This window comes from Argentina silus, assembly GCF_951799395.1.
Source record: "Argentina silus genome assembly, chromosome: 18".
NCBI classification, from domain to species: Eukaryota; Metazoa; Chordata; class Actinopteri; order Argentiniformes; family Argentinidae; genus Argentina; species Argentina silus.
Genome location: NC_139672.1, coordinates 15,983,871 through 16,007,278, shown reverse-complemented (window position 1 = coordinate 16,007,278; position 23,408 = coordinate 15,983,871). Strand labels below are relative to the sequence as shown.

Here is a 23,408-nt window from a genome sequence, read left to right as displayed (position 1 = left end):
GTACTGCCGCAAGATAAATGCTGGTGACTCGAATTGGGAAACTTTCTGAGTGACACCTGAGTTTGACGCAGGGGGAGTGACCCTCTTATTGCTACCCTGTGAGGGGGTACATCCTGTCTTTTCTCTCTCCCTCTAAAGGATCTTTCATTTCAGACCCTCTCTTCACTGTTAGCTCTGTCTGGGCGCTGATCTGGCAGTCTCTCCAAAGGACACCGGTCTATCTTTCTCAGACAGGGGACTTTTTTCATTTCCATTTCCATCCACTTAAGCTTCTTCGAGGGACTGACAAAGGAAATGCCCTGTACTGAATTCATTTAAAAAAAAAAAAAATCTTTTTCTTTTTTTTTTTTGCCCAGCGCTGCTCCTCGTGGTGGAAAGCCCTTTTTCTAATGAGATGACACTGCTAGGGTGCTTCTCTGACCGTGTCAGGGCTGAGGGATGGAGTGGGGAAGGTTTAAGGTGAGGATTAAGGGACATTTCAACCGCAGCGAACTAGGGTTATTCTCACGGTATAATGGTAGAGGTATGTCAGCTGAAGCTGTACGTCAAATATTTACCCAGTGATGGATTATTTTTTTTTTTGTACTTGTCAGGGAAAAAGCTCTCAAGAAGAGCTCACAAACTGTACGGATGGCTACAGCATCCAGCACTGATAACACCCTTGGAATAAAGAGTCGGCCTAAATGGTCATTTAAAATGCAGACAAGTTAAAGCAAGGATTTACTGTACACTTCACGTCTGTGTCGGACTGAGCTAGCTTGAATTCTCCCTGAAAGAGAATAAATTAAAAAGTAATTCTGCCACCCAATGGAAAAAAAGGGAGTTTAAATGCCCTTTGATCTAATCTAGGATGTTTACTCTTTAATCGTTACCAGTGAGGGATGTTGTTGGACAGTGATGTCCTCTTCTTCTATCAAAAGAGGCCCTCTGTGAGATCAGCACAACAGGGAGCCCAACAACAACCGATCGTCATCACTACAGCACTTGCTCCTCATTGGCTGCCGTTAACCACCCTAGAACCGTAGAATTAGAATCCCTGTCCTGAATACCGTGTCGGTCGTTTCCCATCCGGAGAACAAAACTGTTGTGATAGTGAGAACATCGAGTTGATGAGCTGAAATACAATAACCTAGAAGTGACAATGCAGTCATGGGGAAAGCAATTATTTGCTGTTGAATTGCGGCTCTGGCAGCCATCTCTACGGCTCCTCCCAGAACCTCTACATCTCTACGGCTCCTCCCAGAACCTCTACATCTCTACGGCTCCTCCCAGAACCTCTACATCTCTACGACTCCTCCCAGAACCTCTACATCTCTACGGCTCCTCCCAGAACCTCTACATCTCTACGGCTCCTCCCAGAACCTCTACATCTCTACGGCTCCTCCCAGAACCTCTACATCTCTACGGCTCCTCCCAGAACCTCTACATCTCTACGACTCCTCCCAGAACCTCTACATCTCTACGGCTCCTACCAGAACCTTTATTGGGAGCACGCTGTTTGTTTGTCTCCCAACTCCCTCCCACGACTTCAAACGTCCCTTTATTTGGGTCTTCATCGGGATAAAGGTTGCTCTGCTCGCTGAAAGATGAAAGTGGAGATGAAACGACAGAGAAAAGACGTCTCACGGTGTTTATAAACCTGATTTCACCCTGCTCCTCCTGCTCCTCCTCCTCCTCTGACTGGGGGGTTACAGCACGTGAATGGAGGGCGCGCCGACCAGCTCCCAGGTGAAACCTCTCGTGGGCTCTTTGTCATTAGCCTGTAAGTAAGACTGACAATTAACTGCCGGCGGAGAACAGAGGTGAGCAGTAGAAGTAACTATTCTGCTAGATAAGTGGTAACTAAGTGGTAACTAATTGTCAGTGAGTTTTGGCACCCCCCCCCCCCCCCCCCGGGGCTGCCGCTCATACCGGCTGTGGCCCCTTGCATCGCAATTGGTTTCCTGTGAAGCAAGTAACGCGTAGGCACAGTGTAATGTGTGCACACCATGGGGAGGGGGGGGGGGGGGGGGGGACCGGTGGAGGTAGAAACTGAGGGAAGGGCCTCGCAATGAGTGATGCTTTCACTGACGTTACTTGTCAGGAATTAGGCTAGACCGCTCAACATAGCCTCGCTCTAAATTCAAATGTAAACATCTCAGAATATTCTTAACACCGTATTAGGATGACTTTCACGCTCAGAAAACGATGCTTCCGGTGGGCTGGATGGATTACTGACAGGGGGAGTGTAGAGTTCCTGAGGAAATACTGTTTACTATTCTTAACAGTGTGTTAGGCGGGGGATCAAACATGCCACAGACTGAATATTCCCTCTCTGGGCAGAGTTTTGAAAGCTTTAAGGGCTTTACGGCACACCTGCGAGATCCATATTTAACTCCTGTCACACTAGGCCTCGCCCACGCTGCACCTGAACGCCGTGGCTCCCTTCTCCCCAGCGTTTATCAAATGTACTGTGTAACCTTTCGCTAAAGTACATCGCTTTGCTATTCTGCGGGAATGATTCAGACCTCTTCAACCCGTCAACGAGAGGCTAATGCGGCGCGTGTGTCACCTTCAGACGCCCTCCTTACGGGGGCCGCTCGGCCGTGCACGCTGGGAAAAGCCACGTGTCCTGCGGTCCTCTGTGGCTCAGTGTGGTCCTCTGTGGCTCAGTGTGGTTCTCTGTGGCTCAGTGTGGTCCTCTGTGGCTCAGTGTGGTCCTCTGTGGTTCAGTGTGGTCCTCTGTGGCTCAGTGTGGTCCTCTGTGGCTCAGTGTGGTCCTCTGTGGCTCAGTGTGGTCCTCTGTGGCTCAGTGTGGTCCTCTGTGGCTCAGTTGGTAGGGCATGGCGCTAACAACGCTTAGGTTGTGGGTTTGATTCCCGCTGGGACCATCTACAGTACCATTCAAAAGTTGGACACACCTTCTCATTCAATGGTTTGTCTTTATTTTTTTTTATTATTTTCTACATTGTAGATTAATATTGAAGACATCAAAACTATGAAGGAACACATATGGAATTATGTAGTAAACAAAAAAGTGTTAAACAAACCAGAATATGTTTTATATTTTAGATTCTTCAAAGTAGCCACCTTTTGCTTTGATGACAGCTTTGCACACTCTTGGCAAGGTGTGTCCGAACTTTTGACTGGTACTGTATACAAAAAAATGTCTGCACTCACTGCAATGTAAGTCACTTTGGATCAAAGCGTCAGATCAGTGGCATATATGAAAGGACCTGTACGACAAAAGACGTCTCATGAGTTGGCTGAGAAGTTGATCTGAGAGACACACTTGATACGTGATACCTGTATCAGGCTCTTCCCACAGTCAATAACTGGGTTCTATTCGTCTGCGGAATATGTTGTGTTTATGTCAGATTATATAACAGTTTATTTTGTTTGGTTTGAACAAAAAGAATCCTTTCAACAGTCTTGGTAGGATTCGCTCGAGAGCTTGTTTGAGACCTAGACGGTAGACTGGATGCCCAGCGGGTCAGCTGTTTAAACCGGCGCGTGGGCTTCTCCCCGTGACACAAAGAACCAATAAAGTCAAACCCAACATCTCATTGTTACCGGTCCTGACTTCCCTCCGTGGCTTTGCTTGAGGATATTATATAGCAGGGTAACCTTGACAACTGCTGTTTTGTTGGTTTTGCAGGTCTGAAATGTTGATATGATTGTCGTGACTGTTTCTTTGTTGTTGTTTCTTTCTTGTTCTGCATTTGTAACCTGTCTGGAATTAGCCTTTTGGCTATTCGTCTTGTCACTTTCTTTCAGCAAAATGCTGTTGGTCTTGCTAATGAGAGAACGGGTGATTCCGCGGACACGCTCGGGGACAAAAACTAAGTAAATTAAACCATTTCTCACGAATTAAGACATACTGACGTTGATTCATTTTCCGGGGTCTAATTTGCTGAATGTCCTCTGTGCTCCAGAGTTCCTTCACGGGCCTCGTCCACAGGAACTCCCTGAGCACCGGGCCGTTGGGTTCCACGGGGGCCCTGCGAGGCGCTGGAAGGTTAAACTGCTACCGCTAGCCCTCTGAACATACGCTCACTACCCTCCCTCGGTCCCGCTGCTCACGGGGCTGCAGCCAATCGCAGTGGCAGAGGTTCCTAGCTTGTTTACCCAGTGGCAGACCCTATATCTGTCACTGCGTGAACCCTGTTCTGTTGTTGTCTGTAATTCATCGACCTGGCGTATTAGCATCTCCTGCCTCCTCAGATGCAGGGAGGAGACTCATCCTTAATTCAATGACATGCTATTTATTATCTACTGCAGCAGCCCTTCTGCACCCAGATTTGATGATCAGATGGTAACACACGCAAGGCACGCATGCACGGCAAACACACACACACACACACACACGCACGCACACACACACACACACACACACACGTACGTGTGCATACACACGCACACACACACACTTGCACACACACACACACACACACTGATATACACACACACACACACACCCAAACACACACACACACACACACATACGCGCACACACACACACACACACGCCCACGCACACGCACGCGCGCACACACACACACACACACACACACACACACACACACACACACACACACACACACTCGCACACACACACACACACACACACACACACACACACACAGCAGGTGATGATATATTACGTCTGTCCTAATCAGCATATGATTTTTTGGCATTTACAGATTTGTCTGCTATCATTATTTCTGTTAGATTCATAAACAAACTAGTTTCTGATCCGCCATATGTGTTGACAGATGTTATCATCTCACCCCCGAGGAGGAAGATCGACGACCTGTCTCCAGAGCTGAACATGAGAGATTGTATTTTTTAGGCGGGAAGCGTTCACAGCGTTTGCTTTGCATTCTCCCCCCCATGCTCCCATCCCAGATCCTTGCCCTGGTCTGTTACTATGCTGCAGACGGACTCACTGATGTTCAGACATGTTTTGGGGGGGGCTGGGAGGTGGGGGGGGCGGGGGCAGCTCTTAACTTTTATGCTTAAATGAATGTGAAGGCTTTTCTCTCCCCTTTAGATCAGTCGGCCGTCCCTGTCAGGGACAACGGCCTTGTTCGTTTACGACGCGAACATTGTTATTAAAAAGACAAATTAGCAAAATGTGTAACATGCCAGGAGCAGTTAAACAGAATGAACTGACCAGAATACTGCATTCCTCGTGGCGGATTTAATGACTTGATATTCCAGCAATGCCCTCTGACATTCTTATGTCCCCACCGTTCCGTTTTCTTTGAACTTTTTTTTATTATTATTATTATTTATTTTTTTACGTGTGAGACAATCTCACCCCATTATTCCAGGACACTGCCTCCTCCGCAATAAAACATGTATTATTCTGTTTACACAACCATTACATTTCATTAGTGAGGAACAATTTAAGTAACCCCCAGAAAGGGAAAGTGCTTTCCTTAATTACTTCAGAGATGAAATGTTAATAAAGCTGTAAGAAGAACTCCACACGCAATCAGGAAACCATTAAGTAGATAGAGGTAATCCTGCAGGAGTGGGGATAAAATTAGAAAAGTGAAGAACACAAAGCAGTAACAAAGCCTAGGCTCCCTCCATCTCCATTCAGGGGGAATTTAGATGGCGAAGCCAACCCAGATCTAATTACTGTCATACTATTTTAATGATCACAATTAGGTAGATTCTCTTGAACATCTTTCAGAGTATAGATGAAATCTCCTCCGCTGTTGCGAGGGGTCCCAGCCCCTCGGGGACTCCTCCACAACGCGGGCTCCATCAGTTACAATGGGCCCAGTGAAGTGGCTAATCTTAATAATCTGCACATTTGGTTTGTTATTAATCTCATCTTCAAAGTGTCTGGGGCCTTCCTCTTCAGAATGGAGAAGAGTCATAATGGACTCTTTTCTCTGATTCATTTTTCAATTAGCCAGCGAATGTGATCTCATTTCAATATTAGCTCTCATTCAGAAATATGTTTTTTTGCGATGCAGTATTGGTGCATGATGTGAATATAAAACATCCATGCATTACAATGAGCCCGTCCTCTAATTTCTGCCTCCACCAGCCTCCCCCGTACCGTATGCACATAGAACCTTGTCTTTTGATGTCTGTTTGCACTGCAGCCCACCAACACCACGCCCGGTCCCTTATCTGATCATTCATGAAAATTAATGGCTTTTGATCAACAAAGCACATTCACAAACTGCATCATGGCCAATGTCATCATGGTCGCTTATTATTGCTGTCATTAGAATTCAAACGCCACGTTGTGATGGATTTATTACACGCTGCAGAGCCACGTGGGGGTCATTCTCCATGTGAAGTGACTCCCACTGGTGGGGGCCTTTTTGTGGATAGAAATGTGGGACCACAGATCCGAATAAGGTAACAGAAATGCGACATAGGCTAATTGATTTGTTCTCTTCTGATGTGTAGCTACAAGGCATATTTTCATTAGATTGGAATCCATGATTATTCTCATGAAGCTGTTATTAAAGGTAGACCCTGGCAAACCCGAGCGGCGGGGGGCGGGGGGAGGGGAGGGGTGGGGGACGCTGCCAGAGACTTTCAAAAACGGAGATGCGACTGGAGAACAGAGCGTGTTGCGATCGGCGCATGCGTCCTGCCGTTTCGTGTCAAAGGGCCGTGAGACGACTGGACGCTCTTCTTCACTACAGTGTCTTTGATGAAAGTTGACCTGTTTTCACGGGCGTGACATCATATCCCAGACCCTAACCCTAACGCTTTAAAGTTAGTACATTTTCAAGTACTTTGAATACACATTCTCCTGCATTGTCTGTTACATTATTACAAAATCGTTTTCCTCGTCTTAATTGCCCGCTGACATAAATGTTGTATCAGCCCCGAACGAGAACAGCGCGTCAAGGTGGCGATGACGACATACGCTGTCACCCCTCAAGAGCAGAGCCAGTCAATATTAGGTTAATTGCATGAAAGCATTACCACTCCGGGCTCCTATCTGTCATTTACCTCCATTAGCTTCAATTAAGAACAGTGCTTTTAATTTGAAGACACTCAGAAGGGAAAGCAGTACCTTATGAGGCGCAGTGGAGTGAGGCCGCAGTTCTTGTTGTTAAGAGGTATGTCCTCAATTATCATTAGACTAAAGCGGGCTCACATTCACCAAGGCCAGATCCATTGTCTGTGAACTTTGTCTCCTGGCGACGATCTGTCGCTGTGCGCTAAGACCGTTTTGAATGACGTTATGAATCATTATCAGTCTTGCTTCTTACAGCTTTGCGTTTATTTGAAGGCAGTCCACCGATTTGAGGTAAGCTGAAAGGTGACCAGAGCTTGTAGCGTTTATTTTGATTGTCATTCTCAAGGATTTGACAGTATTATTTGAACTCTCCTATGATTGCACCCTATTATGACTTTTATTCTATTATTATTATTATTATTATTATTATTATTATTATTATTATTATTAATGATAACAACCTATCACTTTCGCCACACCGTCCTAAAATGAATCGCTGTCACCTCGAAACACCGAACAGCGGATCTTCATGGCGAGAGATCAGCCTCCCTCAAAATTGGGCCGATCAGTGTAATTGCGTAAACGACGCATCTGTATGGCGAGGCAACCCCTAGTCCATAGATATCACCGGGGGGTAACAAAACAACCCGAATGTCACTCCTTTACCCTGGATGATGATTTCTTTAATGCCCCCCCCCCCAACACCATTGGCGTTTAATCTTTCTCGTAATTCTCTCCTCTCCCGTCACTTCGTTACGTCTGAAATGAACGGAAACTCTATTGACTTTGCCATAATTGCGGCATTAGTATCCTAGCCCCGATTCATGTTTGCTGTTTACAATAATGACTCCTGTAGCGAACTGTCATTAACCATACTGCAATTAGCGTCGCGGATGTATCTTAATTCAACCTGCATTCACACAGTGCGACAACACGGGACGCGTGCAATTATTATCCCTTTGAGACGTCGTAAAGTCAAACACGCTTTATTTGGAGTCGGTAACCGAGGAGTAAATTGAAGCATCACTTGTCAGTGGAGCTTCTGTGGGGGAAGTTCTCTCTCTCTGGTTGTACAGAGTAAACAATATATGAAGGAGCTTGCGGATCTCATTCCCACCGCGCCCGAGCAGCAGGAGTTTGCATTCATTTTAGCGGCCGCAGAGCACATTACGGTATGCTGATTGAATGTGATGTGAATGGAAGGCAATTCATTGTTCTCCTTTAAATTCTTTGAATTCGCAGCTGATTCCGTCGGGGGAGAACGGTGGAGGTTTTCCAGAATGTTTGCATTTCTGATTCGTCTCAAAACTCACAAGACCGAACGCTCTGAGGGACTAAACTGTACAGCTAAGAGTCTCGTCAGCAGTTGGAAACTAAGTCTCAGCAATACGCACCGGAGACTGGATGGGGGATCATTTGCAGGGATATATCAAAGGCACCAAGGTTGCCTCGCCTTCATTATGGTGGGTCATGGCCCTGTGTATGTTCCAACCAGAGTTAATGAATACAGCCTCTGCACTTTAAGTCTATCTGCCCCCATAATAATTAACATTATCAAAGCCTTTGCACTTTACGTCTATTTGCTGCTGTAACAATGAACATTCACCTTGACCCATCCTGCGAGACCGGACCGTGAAGCATAGATGTACATGACATTACGATCAAAGATGCGTTAGTGTCATGAATAGATTAACCTACTGTTAGAACAGCCCATGTTGCAAATAGTATAGATATGCTGTCATTTGTGGTACGGTATTCAATACAATGAAGTTTTGAATTAGGTAACCTCTAAGATTAGTTATTTAATAATAATAATAATAATGATAATAATAATAATAACTTTATTTATAAAGCACAGTGTTACAAAGTGCTTTACAAATGTGCAGATAAGACAGATATGCAAATAAAAACCAAAATCTAAGTAGAAAACAGTAAAACACAACACATTAAAAAGAATAAGGGTAGCATCAAAAATTTTCATATAAGTAGAAAACAGTAAAACAAAACACATTAAAAAGAATATGGGCAGCATCAATTAAAGACGAGCCAAAACAACGACTTTTAAGAAGGGATTTAAAAGAAAATAATGGCTCTATACCAGTGGAGGCTGGTGGAGGTAGAAATTGGAGGACGGAGGACACTCTTCTTTGATACCATTCCTCCTTCCATTCCATGCGTTACAATGAGTCCAGCCTCCGATTGTTTACCTCCACCAGCCTCCCCTGTCATATACAGTACAGCTGCATTATAAACACCCTGTATAACACATGGTGCTATCTAACATGCTGTCGACTTACTATTGTTAGAATGAATAGGATGACCTTCCATCCATGATTCCCCTTCTGAGTTCCATCAACTGATGTGTTGGGATTTGTAGTTCCATCAACTGATGCGTTGTGACTTGTAGTTCCGTCAACTGATGCGTTGTGACTTGTAGTTCCGTCAACTGATGCGTTGGGATTTGTAGTTCCATCAGTGCTAGCTAATAAGTGACAAACAGGGACGTCTCTCACATTAAGATGACAGACGGAATTATTCCCCACAGAGATTAATTTGCCTGGAAACAGCTGTAGTATTTGCATAACTCATCAACAACTTGTTTGGTGGATGGATCAGTGTAATCATTGGGTAAAAAAAACCCCAAAAAACATAAAGTAAATCTGTCTACCTGCACATCGTAACAATTTGAGATTCCGATAATGATTTGTACTTGGGCAGACATGTTAGTTGCTGTGGATGTTGTAGATGTTGTAGATTGCCACAATGATGTGTCTTCCCTGTAGCAGTTTATGGTGCTTCAGTAGGTTTGGTCCAACTGTAAGCAAACGACTTTTGAGTCTTTATAAAGCCTTTATAACCCTTTATAAGGCCTACATAGATGCCTCACAGATATAAAGGCTGTTATAACAGACCCATACATCTGGTGCTTTTGTCACCTTTTATAGCATTCTTATAAATGCTTTATAAAGCATCAATGTGGGTCTTATAACCGCTATATGAAGGCCACATAAACCCTTTTAAGTGCTTATCTGTTTCATGCAGGGCCACGGGTTCTACGGTACCACAGCGTTACAGTGCTGTATGTACAGAAACATGCCGTGTTCAGACATGAATCGGCTCTCTAACTTGGTGACTTTGACGCAGCGGGAGGCAGCTCCATGTACGCTTAATCCATTACCACAGACGTCACCTGCTGGGTACTCTCTGTCACCGCCTCGCGTTTGGTCAACAACAGTTGGCTGGACCAGGAGGCGGACATCATTCTGGCTTGTTAGCGATTTGTAACAGAGATGGTTATTTGCATACAAGTCCGATACCGTATATTTCATTGTAGACATTAGGGATTAGGCATTGGAGGCGCTCACGTTTTATTTTAAGGTGCCATTGATCCGTTTTGAAATATTTACATTTCAAATTCAAGTTGTCAGGATCTTAATTCAACAGCAGGTGCAGAGTAGTTTCAAGTTTTAAACTGTTATCCAGTAAAAACACACTACAGTACTGTAGCTTTTACTTGTATAGACTGTAGACATGTAAAGGTGGCAGAAATACAGTAGTCGTGTCTTAAGATGACAACAGGACATCAGTACAGAGGGAGAAAGGAGTAGGGGGGAGGGGGGTAAGTAGGGGGGAGGGGGGAGAAAGGAGCAGGGGGGAGGGGGGAGTAGGGGGGAGAAAGGAGCAGGGGGGAGGCTGAAAAAATCGGTTTCCAGCCAGATCAATTTGGAGACGTTCCAGACTTGGAATCAATCTTGATGTTTTCCTGGCCGCAGGTAGTTCCTTGAATTTGGGGTACTTTTCTCCTGTACTTGCCTGGAAGTATTTTTCTCCTCACAATAGGCTCTCTCTGAAAAGGCCATTGTACTGTGTCGTCTCCTGGGCGACCGATCACGCGTGTCCTAGATCAGAGACCACTCTCACTCTCCCTCATCATCCCACTTAGAGAGACACCGATCTGCCTATTTGTGGTTGTTGAGCATTTATTGAAAATTGCCTGAAATCTGGTTGATGTCGGAAAGGAACACAATGTTTTTTCTCCCCCTACTTTTTTGAGAAGAACACCAGCAGAGAAGAACACCTGATTGGTCTTTGGCAAGTCACCAGAGTTCTAATCTCCAAAAAGTATACACAGGGGAGAGAGGGGGAGAGGGGGAGAGAGGGGAGGAGAGGGGGAGAGAGGGGAAGAGGGGACGAGAGGGGGAAAGAGGGGAGAGGAGGAGAGAGGGGAGAGGGATAGAGAGGGGGAAAGGGGAGAGGGGAGGAGAGGGGGAGAGAGGAGGAAAGGAGGAGAGAGGGGAAGAGGAGGAGAGGGGAGGAGAGGGGGAGAGAGGAGGAGAGGGGGAGAGAGGAGGAGAGAGGAGGAGAGGGGGAGAGAGGGGACAGGCTTGGTAATGTAATGATACATGTGATAATACCACACAAAAATCACATGACACACCTCCTCCTAGTGGTCATGGCAACCCCAGGCCTTTCCTCCCCGGTCGGCCACAGGTCACATGGGCAGAGTGTACTGTACGTTTTATACACCGCAAGCAAACTATCTGACGATGTCACCCCATTGGCCGAACCCTCCATGGAGAACCCTGGGGCGCTGCAAGGCGACCATTCTTCCCACAAAGGCCTCTTTATTCGCTTCCTGCCATGTGCTAAGGGAGGGAATTGAAACCACGGGAGCTAGTTGACATGCAGGTGGCAAAGGTCTCCACAAAGTTATTGAATTATTGTTACTGGGGCCCCTGCTTTTAGATTACCTACTACCGACAAAAACTTGCCCTCTTTTTTTTTTTTTTTTTTTTTTTTGCCAGCGCCGAGCTCCCGGAGTTGAAAGCAATGTCCTCAGATTAGCTCCTGGCGGGTGTGTGTGATCAATGAACCGAGCCTGCTCGCGGTCAGCGGACAGCCGCAGTGATTCGCCGACATCCTGCGGAGTCACAGGCTGATGATAAGTTCATTGTTGTGCCGTCTGCGTGAGCCTGATAAGAGCTGCGACCGCGGTCCTCTGCAGCGGTTCTGTCGTCTGGTTCTGCCTGGTCAAGCAGCTGCGTTTTTCCGTGGCGCGTTGTCAGGGGAGTCTCTCGAGTATTGTGGGTGTTTCTAATTTACTCCCTGATTACAACAAACACAGGTTCTTTTTTTTTTTTTTCCCAAGATGGCGGCGTGCTGCATGTGCTTGCCAGAGAGAGTCCAGCGGTGCCGTCTCACAGATCCATACCTAATTGATCTTGTGTCTGGTCCAGACTCCACCCAACAGTCAGCCGTGTCTAATTGCTGGAGGAGGACTCTGATTGGCTCCGGTCCATTTCGACTGGGTTGATATTGGCGATGACTCCCTGTATTTCTTCCTGGTAGAAGCCAAGGGACAAGATGGAGGGAAACGTGTACTCTGTCTCCATCCTTACCTTCTTAATACTGTGCAGTGTGTTGCAGGTTTCCTCAAAAATAAAAATAAGATCAGAAATGTTTCTGTTATTGTACTTTAAAGGTTATTTGTCTTTGGATGCAGTAAATCGAATCACATACAATGGGTAGAGAACAACATACAGTACAGTTTTTATATGTTTTTTTTAGGGCATTTCTGCTTTATTGGGCTAGAGACAGTAGAGATTGACAGGAAGGACGGGAGAGAGAGAGAGAGGAGGGATGACATGCAGGATACTACACTGGGTAGAGAACAACATAACGTACAGTAGCCTTTTCATTTGTTATGTTTTTTTTTAGGGCATTTCTGCTATAGTGGGAGACAGTACAGGTTGACAGGAAGGACGGGTGAGAGAGAGGAGGGATGACATGCAGGATATGTCGATGGTCGGAGTCAAACCAGGAACCTTGCGATGATACGGTATGCGCATTAGTGTGCTACGCCACTTAACGCCCCCACAGTAGCCTTTTCTATGCAAATGCATGTGTATTGACGCTACAGTATCAGGGCCACGCATTACCATCCCCTTTCCACTTGAGTGATCAGCCTTCAGTGTGTTACCATCTCAGCCAGGCCTGACACTGGCCTGAAACTCACAGGTTTCTGAAGTAAGGGGCACATTTGAAACAGCATTAGTTAGATGTTTTCCCTGTAACTCCTACTGAAAGGGTGAGGGTTCAGATAGCAGTTATTTACAGCGAGCAGACCTGAACAACGTGAACCATTTCTCTCTTGAGACAAAGAGTGTGTGTAAACACTTTTGAGTGTGTGTATTATTTAACACACACACACTCATGCACGCGGGCATGCATGCACACGCACACACACACACACACACACACACACACACACGCACCCAAGTGGCGCACACACACACACACACACACACACACACACACACACACACACACACACACACACACATACACACACTCACACACTCACACACCTTCTGGCTATAGCAGGTGACATTGAAGGTAGAGGAGCTTATTTGTATAGAGTTTTTCTCCCACTGGAAGAAATTCAGTCCTTCAAGCGTCGAGGTCCTTTGGCCTTGGCATCATGGCAGCCATGCTAAAATGCCTCTCAGTCAGAAACACAAAGCAATCTCCATGAAAGGCCATCCTGAGGTAGGGAAGGTGACTGAGATTCAGACACAGACACACCACATTTTGAACCATGGCAACCTTTTAAAGTGTGGACGGTTGAAAAGCATAACTTCCGAATTTGTCAAGATTGTTGGTTGTCATGGCAACGTTTGCCTGCCTCCCCCCGGGTCGAGGGGTCTGTGGAGTGGCACAATGTTTGTCGTTTTGGGAACTACAGTACCAAAAGTTTAGACACACCTTGCCAAGAATGTGCAAAGCTGTCATCAAAGCAAAAGGTGGCTACTTTGAAGAATCTAAAATATAAAACATATTCTGGTTCTGTTTGTTTAACACTTTTTTGTTTACTACATAATTCCATATGTGTTCCTTCATAGTTTTGATGTCTTCAATATTAATCTACAATGTAGAAAATAATAAAACTAAAGAAAAACCATTGAATGAGAAGGTGTGTCCAAACCTTTGACTGGTACTGTACAACGGTTACACAACAAAACCAATTGTGACAAGAAAACAATGCTGAGAACTATGTACATAGTCATTCTATCGTTTTTCTTTATTTTTTATTATTTTCTACATTGTAGATTAATATTGAAGACATCAAAACTATGAAGGAACACACATGGAATTATGTAGTAAACAAACCAGAATATGTTTTATATTTTCTTCTTCAAAGTAGCCACCTTTTGCTTTGATGACAGCTTTGCACAGGTTCTGTATAACAGCAGTAGTGCCCGAGAGGCTGTGATTGATCTTGAATGTTGCCTCTTGGTCGGCGTTCACCGCTGCGCCACGTGCCTTACAACTCTCTCTTCCTGTGATAATAGTGACAACAAATCACGTCCTCTCAGTCGTTGTTGCCTCATTAATGACCTTCTTGTATCCAGGTCGGTTCTGTAGTGATTTCTGGAATGTAGCGAACGCTCTGTGTAGTTGTATTATTATATAATATGATTTTAGTGACGACAGTGAATAGAGGTGTTTGAATATTGGGGTACCTGATGGCATGTCTTGGGGTTGTGTGTTGCGGGGATTGAAGGTAAAGGCTAAGCATGGCCAAGGTGGACCAGAAGGGCCCTGGAGCCTCAGACTAAGATCTCAATGTCTGCCTGACGGTCTGACAGCCTTTAGATTTCTCTATAGGAAATGGAACGTTTATTTGTAATAATAATGATAATAATAATAATAATAATAATAATAATAATAATAATAATGATAATGATAATACTACTGCTACGACTACTACGACTACTACTTCTACTAATAATAATAATAATAACACTAATCAATTTTTCTTGCATTCAGTTCTCCCTCCGCCTGCAGGTTGGCATGAATATGAATGATGTTGTCAGCAGGATAAGGCATCAACGTTATGGGTAGTGATCAGAGGCCGGCGGAGGTGGAAATTAGAGGACGGGCTCATTGTAATGCATGGAATGGAATGAGCCGGTCCTCCAATGTCTACCTCCACCAGCCTCCCCTGGTGACAGTTCTTTGTGTACGGTTGTTTTGTTCTCTTTTCTGCATGACTGCTGTTCCCAATTTCAGGCAAGCAAATGATCTCATTGCTTTATTCACAACCACATCTGTACTGCACAGTTCTACACAACTGATTTGCAAAATTGCAATACATAATACAGTAGAACACATTTCTTCATTCGGAATGCATGGTTTTCTAAAGGGGCAATCTGGGGTTGATGCATACATTTTTACGTGGGCTTTTAAATTATACATGTGTCACCATTGATTCTTGAAGAATGTAACTTGTGAAATGCCTCCTCATGAGCTTGTTTGGTGATGACGATGATCCTCAATTTGACTGCAACACAGGTGTATTCCCAGGCGGAGGCTGGTGGAGGTAGAAATCGGAGGACGGGCTCATTGCAATGCATGGAATGGAACGAGGAACGGTATCAAACACGTCAAGACACCTTCTTCCCCGTGTGTTAGTTAGGATGCCACTGCTCAGGTGTGGAGAAGGTGTTGAGATAAGCTGCCTTTACCTGTAAGCTGTATGATAATGTAGCCTGAGACTCCCTGGGCAGCAGCATACATTACTTCAACTGAAGTCAAACATTTGAATCACCATTCCATTCCACTTCCGGAATCATGTTTAAACCATCAGCCAACCGAGCCATGTATTTTACATTAACTCCCAGGCGCAGAGAGAGAGTGTGATCTCCTCACCTTGAAGTCGGACGTTCCCCCGTCCTCTAAGCTGTAACCCATGCCTAATCATTCAACATGAAATATTAAACGTGGCTTTAAAACTCTTGGACAAATCACCGTGTGCCAGCCATCTTGTTGTAGAGGTGGAGTGTTGGATAGCTCGCTGGAATGGGACTGACTTTGATTGATTGCTAAGTTTCGTATTCCTGTTCATGTAGAAAATTGGCGTCGTTGAAAGACACGTGCTGCACCTTGAAAGCAGGGGGGAGGCAGCCTTTGGATGCGTACCGTAGCTTTTCCGGGAGCCTTTTAGATGGATTTCGACTCCTTGAAAACATTTATTTTTTTCTCTTTCCACATTACTGCCAAGGGCGTTCAACTGTGAAAGCGATGTTGAACTATAATCCTGGCTGAGTATTGAGTTTGTGGTTGCTCTCATATCACTGGTATACTGTCTATTATCTGTATTATCTGTTATCTATCTACAGTACCTATCTGTTATCTATCTACAGTACCTATCTATTATCTATCTACAGTACCTATCTGTTATCTATCTACAGTACCTATCTATTATCTATCTACAGTACCTATCTGTTATCTATCTACAGTACCTATCTGTTATCTATCTACAGTACCTATCTATTATCTATCTACAGTACCTATCTATTATCTATCTACAGTACCTATCTATTATCTATCTACAGTACCTATCTGTTATCTATCTACAGTACCTATCTATTATCTATCTACAGTACCTATCTATTATCTATCTACAGTACCTATCTATTATCTATCTACAGTACCTATCTGTTATCTATCTACAGTACCTATCTATTATCTATCTACAGTACCTATCTATTATCTATCTACAGTACCTATCTGTTATCTATCTACAGTACCTATCTATTATCTATCTACAGTACCTATCTGTTATCTATCTACAGTACCTATCTATTATCTATCTACAGTACCTATCTATTATCTATCTACAGTACCTATCTGTTATCTATCTACAGTACCTATCTGTTATCTATCTACAGTACCTATCTATTATCTATCTACAGTACCTATCTATTATCTATCTACAGTACCTATCTGTTATCTATCTACAGTACCTATCTATTATCTATCTACAGTACCTATCTGTTATCTATCTACAGTACCTATCTATTATCTATCTACAGTACCTATCTATTATCTATCTACAGTACCTATCTGTTATCTATCTACAGTACCTATCTATTATCTATCTACAGTACCTATCTGTTATCGTTTGGACGACAGTATGTTCTGCCCAATCACGTTCCTGATATCTCGTCCTTATGAATTCATAGTCTTATAGTTTTATCAACAGATATGTTGAACTATGTCTTTGATGTTTTGAAGGTGCATTGAGGGTGGTTAAAATGGAGTATCTTCTAGAACACTGGTTCCCAAACTTTTAACAGTCATGTACCCCCTGTCGGTTATTTTGTAGCCTAATTGATATTCTATGAACATTATCCCTTTACATATTAGACATTGTGATAATATTATTCTGTTGGATAGGGTGCATGCATTTATTTTTGGTACCGAGACTGCAGTCGGCTATTCAACAGGACTGTTTGGGAAGGTAAATCACAGATTTATTTCGCGTACCCCCTAGATCGATCCACGTACCCCCGGGGGTACGCGTACCCCACTTTGACAATAGTGGTTCGAACGCATTTACTGCCAGAGATCCACCGATCTGATACTGATCATCTGTACCGGCCCAATATTGGCCTAAAATGCTGGGTTTGGGAATGGGAGACAGGGAATGCTATTTACCGATCTGACGCCATGGCGCAAACTCTTTTAAAGACTTGTGTCGTCAACGGACGAATGCACGGCTGAGATGAGTCTGGTGATCACAACAACAAGCATGTCTGCGGTCTGGAGTTAGAAGAGTTAGAAGAACGGTGCCGAGGCAGCACGTCCACACACAGGGCTTGTACACAGCTGTTTAAAAGAGGCCGTTATGTCAGATCAGAACTCGCTTTCGACTGCTACTCGGAATTCGGCATTGAAAACGTGGCGTCGTCGCCTCCCTATTCACAGCAGAAGAAGGAGGCCCCAAGAGATCAGTATTTCAAGTTTAATATCCCTTCAAGGGAAGTTAAAACATTTTTATTTTGCCAGGAAGTATTTCAGTCTCTCTCTCTCTCTCGCTCTCTCTCTCTCTCTCTCTCTCTCTCTCTCTGTCTCTCTCTCTCTCTCTCTCTCTCTCTCTCTCTCTCTCTCTGTCTCTCTCTCTCTCTCTCTCTCTCTCTCTCTCTCTCTCTCGCTCTCTCTCTCTCTCTCTCTCTCTGTAACCAGAAGCCATGAAAGTAAGAGAAGGCAGCAGCTTCTGACACTGCAGGAAGATGTGAGCGGAATAGCACAGGGCCTCTCTTTCTCTCTGCCCCTCTCTCACTCTCTCTCTCCCCCCCCCCCCCTCTCTCTCTCTCCAGTGGACTGAATGGCTGCTGTTTAAGCCCAGTACAAACAAAAGTCTTCTCCATATGTCTCTCCTCCCGCCCGCTGGGAAAAATGTCTCCAGCTAAAACAGCTCCAGACATTTCAGGTGGAAATCTGCCTTCACCGAATTACCTATGATTGCCCTGTGATGATTCTCCTAAACCTTCCTCTCAAAGAAATGTTTTTCCCGTAACCCCCTCTATTTCACAGCCCTCTTTCAGCTGGTATTTACCCAGTATGTGGTACCGGCTTGGCAACAATGGGCACTTTTTTGGTACCGGCAGCACCTGAATGAATTCGGGTACAAATGGGTTCGGCCTGTGAAATAGGAAGAGACAGCAGAAAGACTGTGAAATGAAAGAAAGCTCGGGGGGAGAAAGTCTTTGCTCGGCTTATTAAAGTATTGCAACAACCGTGTCGCAGTGGTTTGCTGGTGTCTGCGCGTCTGAGAGCACTCTTATTAAAACGGCACAGTTGTTTTACAGCTCTGTTAACCTAAAGCGTCCGTCTGTTTGTTCTCCGTTTATTTACAAATGTCCTTGGAAACCGTGAGCACCGACGAACGTTCATTAGATTGGGCAGGAAGTCCTAAAGCGTGTGAAAAGACCGTCTCGGCGGTGAATTAGTTGCAATGTCGCCCGACGCTTAATACGTTCTTAATACGTTCTTAATACGTTCTTAATACATTCTTAATACGTTCTTAATACGTTCTTAATACGTTCTTAATACGTTCTTAATACGTTCTGTGCCTCACCTCAAGACAAAGCTCAGCTTAGTCCTCTCGGTTGTGGGGAAAAAACTACAGCGTTATGAAACATGAAATGTGCCTCCAGTGCGTTTGTTTTGTTACAGGAACGTCGTCTTCACTCGAGCACCACGCTGAACAGGTCAAACTGCTTATTTTGATTAAGTGGCAGGCTTTCTGCGGACCTATTAGGGGTTGCAGCAGTCCGTTTTTAAGTGGACCTATTAGAGGGCCCCGGCTGAACACAACGCTCACAAAATGGCCATGCTGGTGGTTTTCACACGTCTCAAACACTCAGCAGCTGAAATATTCCACAGATCTGTGGACAGTCGCAGTCAGAGGACAACCGCAAGGACAGCCTTCCTGTGTTTCTACATTAGAATAATGATGCCGAAAATTACCCAGGTCTCCTTGCTTCATTCCTGCCCTCAGGCTTACAGCTCAAGGATTCCTGTGTTCGCTTAATAGTCATTTATTATTTCCAAGATGGAGTGTTGAGAATCAACACCCTGAAAGATATTCTCTCTTTATCTGCCTGTCCTCTGGTGACCTACCGTATGACGATTATTATCATCGTATTCTCCCGCCGGACCGGATTTGAGTGTCGTACGGCGTTGGCTTAAGTAATGGAGGTGGTTTGGGAACACGCTCGCGCTACCAAGCAACCTTGCCTGAGACCTGAACGTGCGTTTTAGCTTCCCGAGCCAATCCTCAGGCTTTAGCTCAGCAGGCTAAGGCAGCGTCGCGGCGCAAGGGAGACCTGAATCCTATTGGTTGTGCTGATGTTAATACAGGGTATATATGGATTCTCAGCTTAGTTCCCACCACAATGACATCAGTGGAGGCTGGTAGAGGTAGAAATTGGAGGACGGGCTCATTGTAATGCATGGAATGGATTGATGCCATTGCTCATTCCATTCCATGCACTACAACGAAGACGTCCTCCGATTTCTACCTCCACCAGCCTTCTCCGAAAGAAACAGCATCGTAGTATTGTTTGCTGTGCGTTCCGGTGTTTAACTTGCTATTTACCGTTTGTGTAATGTGTAATTAATTGCGGTGATACCCCGGGTCCCAGGGTGGGCCTTCAGACAGACGTGGTATTTTATCTTCCCTGTCCCAAAACACTTTAAACAAACAAAATGCAAGCCCCAGTGAGCCTGAAATGCACACAGCATTAAGAAGAGTAGTCACTGTATACTTGTGTGCCGTAATCAGATTACTTTGATCCACTTCTGCTTTGCTGTGCTCCGTGGCCTCACACAACGACACAACGGTCTCATTAATAATACTCTCATGCTGAACCAGACTCAAGGGGGAACTGTGCATAAAAAAAGTGCCCTGTCACATTTGTCAGACAATTTGCATTTAGGTTAAAGCCAGCCCTCCTCAATCTTATTTACCGGGGAGGTCCCCACCCTGCTGGGGCGCGGCGGCATCCGTTAGTGTCAGATGAAACCTCGTTATAGCCCGTGCAATTAAAAAGCATTCACGGTTAGATCACAATTAAAGCCATTGAATATTTCAGTTTTACACACAGGTAGTGGAGGCCGAGTGGTGGTAGAGCTATTATCCTAAGTGTAACTTGGATGTAATGGTCTTTGTGAAAGGAAATGGGGTTTCTACAAGGGACGTTCACGGATAACTCAGGCCATAATATTCTCTCCATAACCGACCTGCTGGCTCACACTAAAAGCCTATTAAATTGAGTTTTGAAACATATTTTTTTGGTCCAACTTTAAACAAATGACAGCTTTAAAGGCTTTATGGAGATTTCATAAACCATTTATAAGGCCTACATAGACGCCTCACAAATTATTCATGAACAAACCCTTACTCTGAACGATGTTATAACAGTTTCATAGATCTGACTGTTTGCTATGTGTGGAAAACTATTTTTGTGTGTTCCTAATAAAGGGAGGCCCTACCCAGTATTAGTATAGTGTTCCTAATAAAGGGAGGCCCTACCCAGTATTAGTATAGTGTTCTAATAAAGGGAGGCCCTACCCAGTATTAGTATAGTGTTCCTAATAAAGGGAGGCCCTACCCAGTATTAGTATAGTGTTCCTAATAAAGGGAGGCCCTACCCAGTATTAGTATAGTGTTCTAATAAAGGGAGGCCCTACCCAGTATTAGTATAGTGTTCCTAATAAAGGGAGGCCCTACCCAGTATTAGTATAGTGTTCCTAATAAAGTGTTAAGTGACTGGATGTAGGCCATATAAATGAAGGCTAACGTAGAATAAAGCCTTCCATCAGAAACTTGAGATGGTTTTGTCACTCATCCTGTGTGTTTTGTTTCCTGTCTGTCTGTCTGTCTGTCTGTCTGTCTGTCTGTCTGTCTGCAGAGATCACTGGGAACTCGGAGGACATCCCCCTGGTGCGATGGAGACAGCAGTGGCTGGAGAACGGAACACTCCTCTTCCACATCCACCACCAGGACGGCAGCCAGAACCTTCCGGGCCTTTCCTCCACCGAGGACCCAGCCAGCGACTCGGCCGAGGAAGAACTCAGAATCCTACACATCTCTGTTATGGTACTGTGATGTTCTGTTTGAGGAAGGGAGGACGGGGGGTGGGGGGGTGAGGGGTGGGGGGGTGAGGGGTGGGGCAGGTGTGAGAGTGTGGTTGAAGAGGGTTGGTGCTGAGGATCGGCTTGAGTAGATTATCACTGAATATTGAATAAGCGTACAGTACCAGTCAAAAGTTTGGACACACCTTGCCAAGAGTGTGCAAAGCTGTCATCAAAGCAAAAGGTGGCTACTTTGAAGAATCTAAAATATAAAACATATTCTGGTTTGTTTAACACTTTTTTGTTCACTACATAATTCCATATGTGTTCCTTCATAGTTCTGATGTCTTCAATATTAATCTACAATGTAGAAAATAATAAAAAATAAAGAAAAACCATTGAATGAGAAGGTGTGTCCAAACCTTTGACTGGTACTGTATATTAGTATATTATGTAATAATATAAGTTTCTCTCCTACGGTGTCTGTGTATCAACATTATACGTAATCATTTAAGTAACAACGGGGCAATAGGCATGGAAGGAACCCATTTGCTCTACAACATCAAAACACGTCAGTTGGTTTGTTATGATACTGCAAGATGGATTAGCTGTTTAGCGGCTCATATTAGCATGAGGAAATAAACCGCTATTTATCATTTCTTACATACAATATGCCACTCCTCCAGTTGCCCTATTCCAGCCCCAAAGAAGTTACAATCGCCCTTTGATGGATGATCCGTATTTCTGACATTGAATGCAAATCATATCCTCACGTATAAATGATTAGTCAGCTCCAGGTAAATGCTGCTGGTAGCTGCTTCTATTGTGTGAGTGGCTCTGTACCCCCACGCTTGCTGAATGTCAAATAACGCGCCGACCTTGAGTCTCCTCTGCCTCCTCTGCCGTTTTGCATCTATCCACGTCGTAAACACCCAACCAGACGACTGAAATAGGCCAACGTTTTCATATTTACCCAGCTCCGCCGACCGCTTCGCCCTCCGACGGTGATCTGCTGTTAACCTTGTTCCCTCATCACGTACTAATCCACTTCCGCATCCAAACTTTTCCCTCGCCAACCATATCTAAGTTGCCTTTAACCTTGTCCTTTCATCCTCTTGGCTCTTGGCCTTTTGTCCCCCCCCCCAACCCCTCCCTTCCCCCTGCTACCTCCTCGTACCTAAAAGCTGCTCCACATCGCGGCGTCTCCACAGAGCTCCTACGGCGGGGCGGCGAGGGAGGAGGATTAGCATGTAGATAGGACAGACCTGCCAACAGATGGCTAGCCACGCCGCGGCGCTACGCGCTCCGGCCCCCTCACAGCTTGTGGCTCTGTTGGAGTCCCGCCTCATAAATCCAGCATTGTGTCACTTTGTCAGCTCCTGGTGGATACACAGATCCCCGAGACCGCTCTGCTCTTACTCACTCTCTCTCTTTCTCTCTCTCTCTCCCTCTCTCTCTCTCTCTCTCTCTCTCTCTCTCTCCCTCTCTCTGTCTCTCTCTCTCCCTCTCTCTCTCTCTCTCTCTCTCTCTCTCCCTCTCTCTGTCTCTCTCTCTCTTTCCTCTCTCTCTATCTCTCTCTCTTTCTCTCTGTCTCTCTCTCTCCCTCTCTCTCTCTCTCTCTCTCTCTCTCCCTCTCTCTGTCTCTCTCTCTCCCTCTCTCTCTCTCTCTCTCTCTCTCTCTCTCTTTCCTCTTTTTCTTTCTCTCTTCCTCTCTCTCAACCACACCTGTCACCGAGCCCCGAGTTTCCAGTCATCCATTGTCTTGCCAGCCGTGGGAGCCACTGGGGTAGCTAAGGCCTGGCACAGCCAGGTTTCTACCGCGGGCGCGGCGGCCTTCATCGCCTCCCTTGGCTCCCGGACTCACCAGGAGACAGTTTAAACCTCTTGGATGAATAGAGTCCAACGTGATCAAGGCTTGAAAAGAGGCCAGGCAGCCATGAGTGGAGCTGGGGCTGGGGGATGGGGCTTTTGCTCGAGGAGACTCAAGCTCAGTGAACTG

The 23,408-nt window shown here is 45.1% G+C and overlaps 1 protein-coding gene across 1 annotated transcript in view; it reads left to right on the top strand.

Moving 5' to 3' along the window:
* astn1 (astrotactin 1) overlaps window positions 1-23,408 on the top strand; it is a gene marked incomplete at both ends in the record, with an annotated part of 174,613 nt that overhangs the window by 8,774 nt on the left and 142,431 nt on the right. Inside the window, one exon of the mRNA XM_083689801.1 lies at window positions 21,247-21,434. Within this exon, the coding sequence (XP_083545927.1) occupies window positions 21,247-21,434 (188 nt within the window). The remainder of the gene's footprint in view (window positions 1-21,246; window positions 21,435-23,408) is intronic.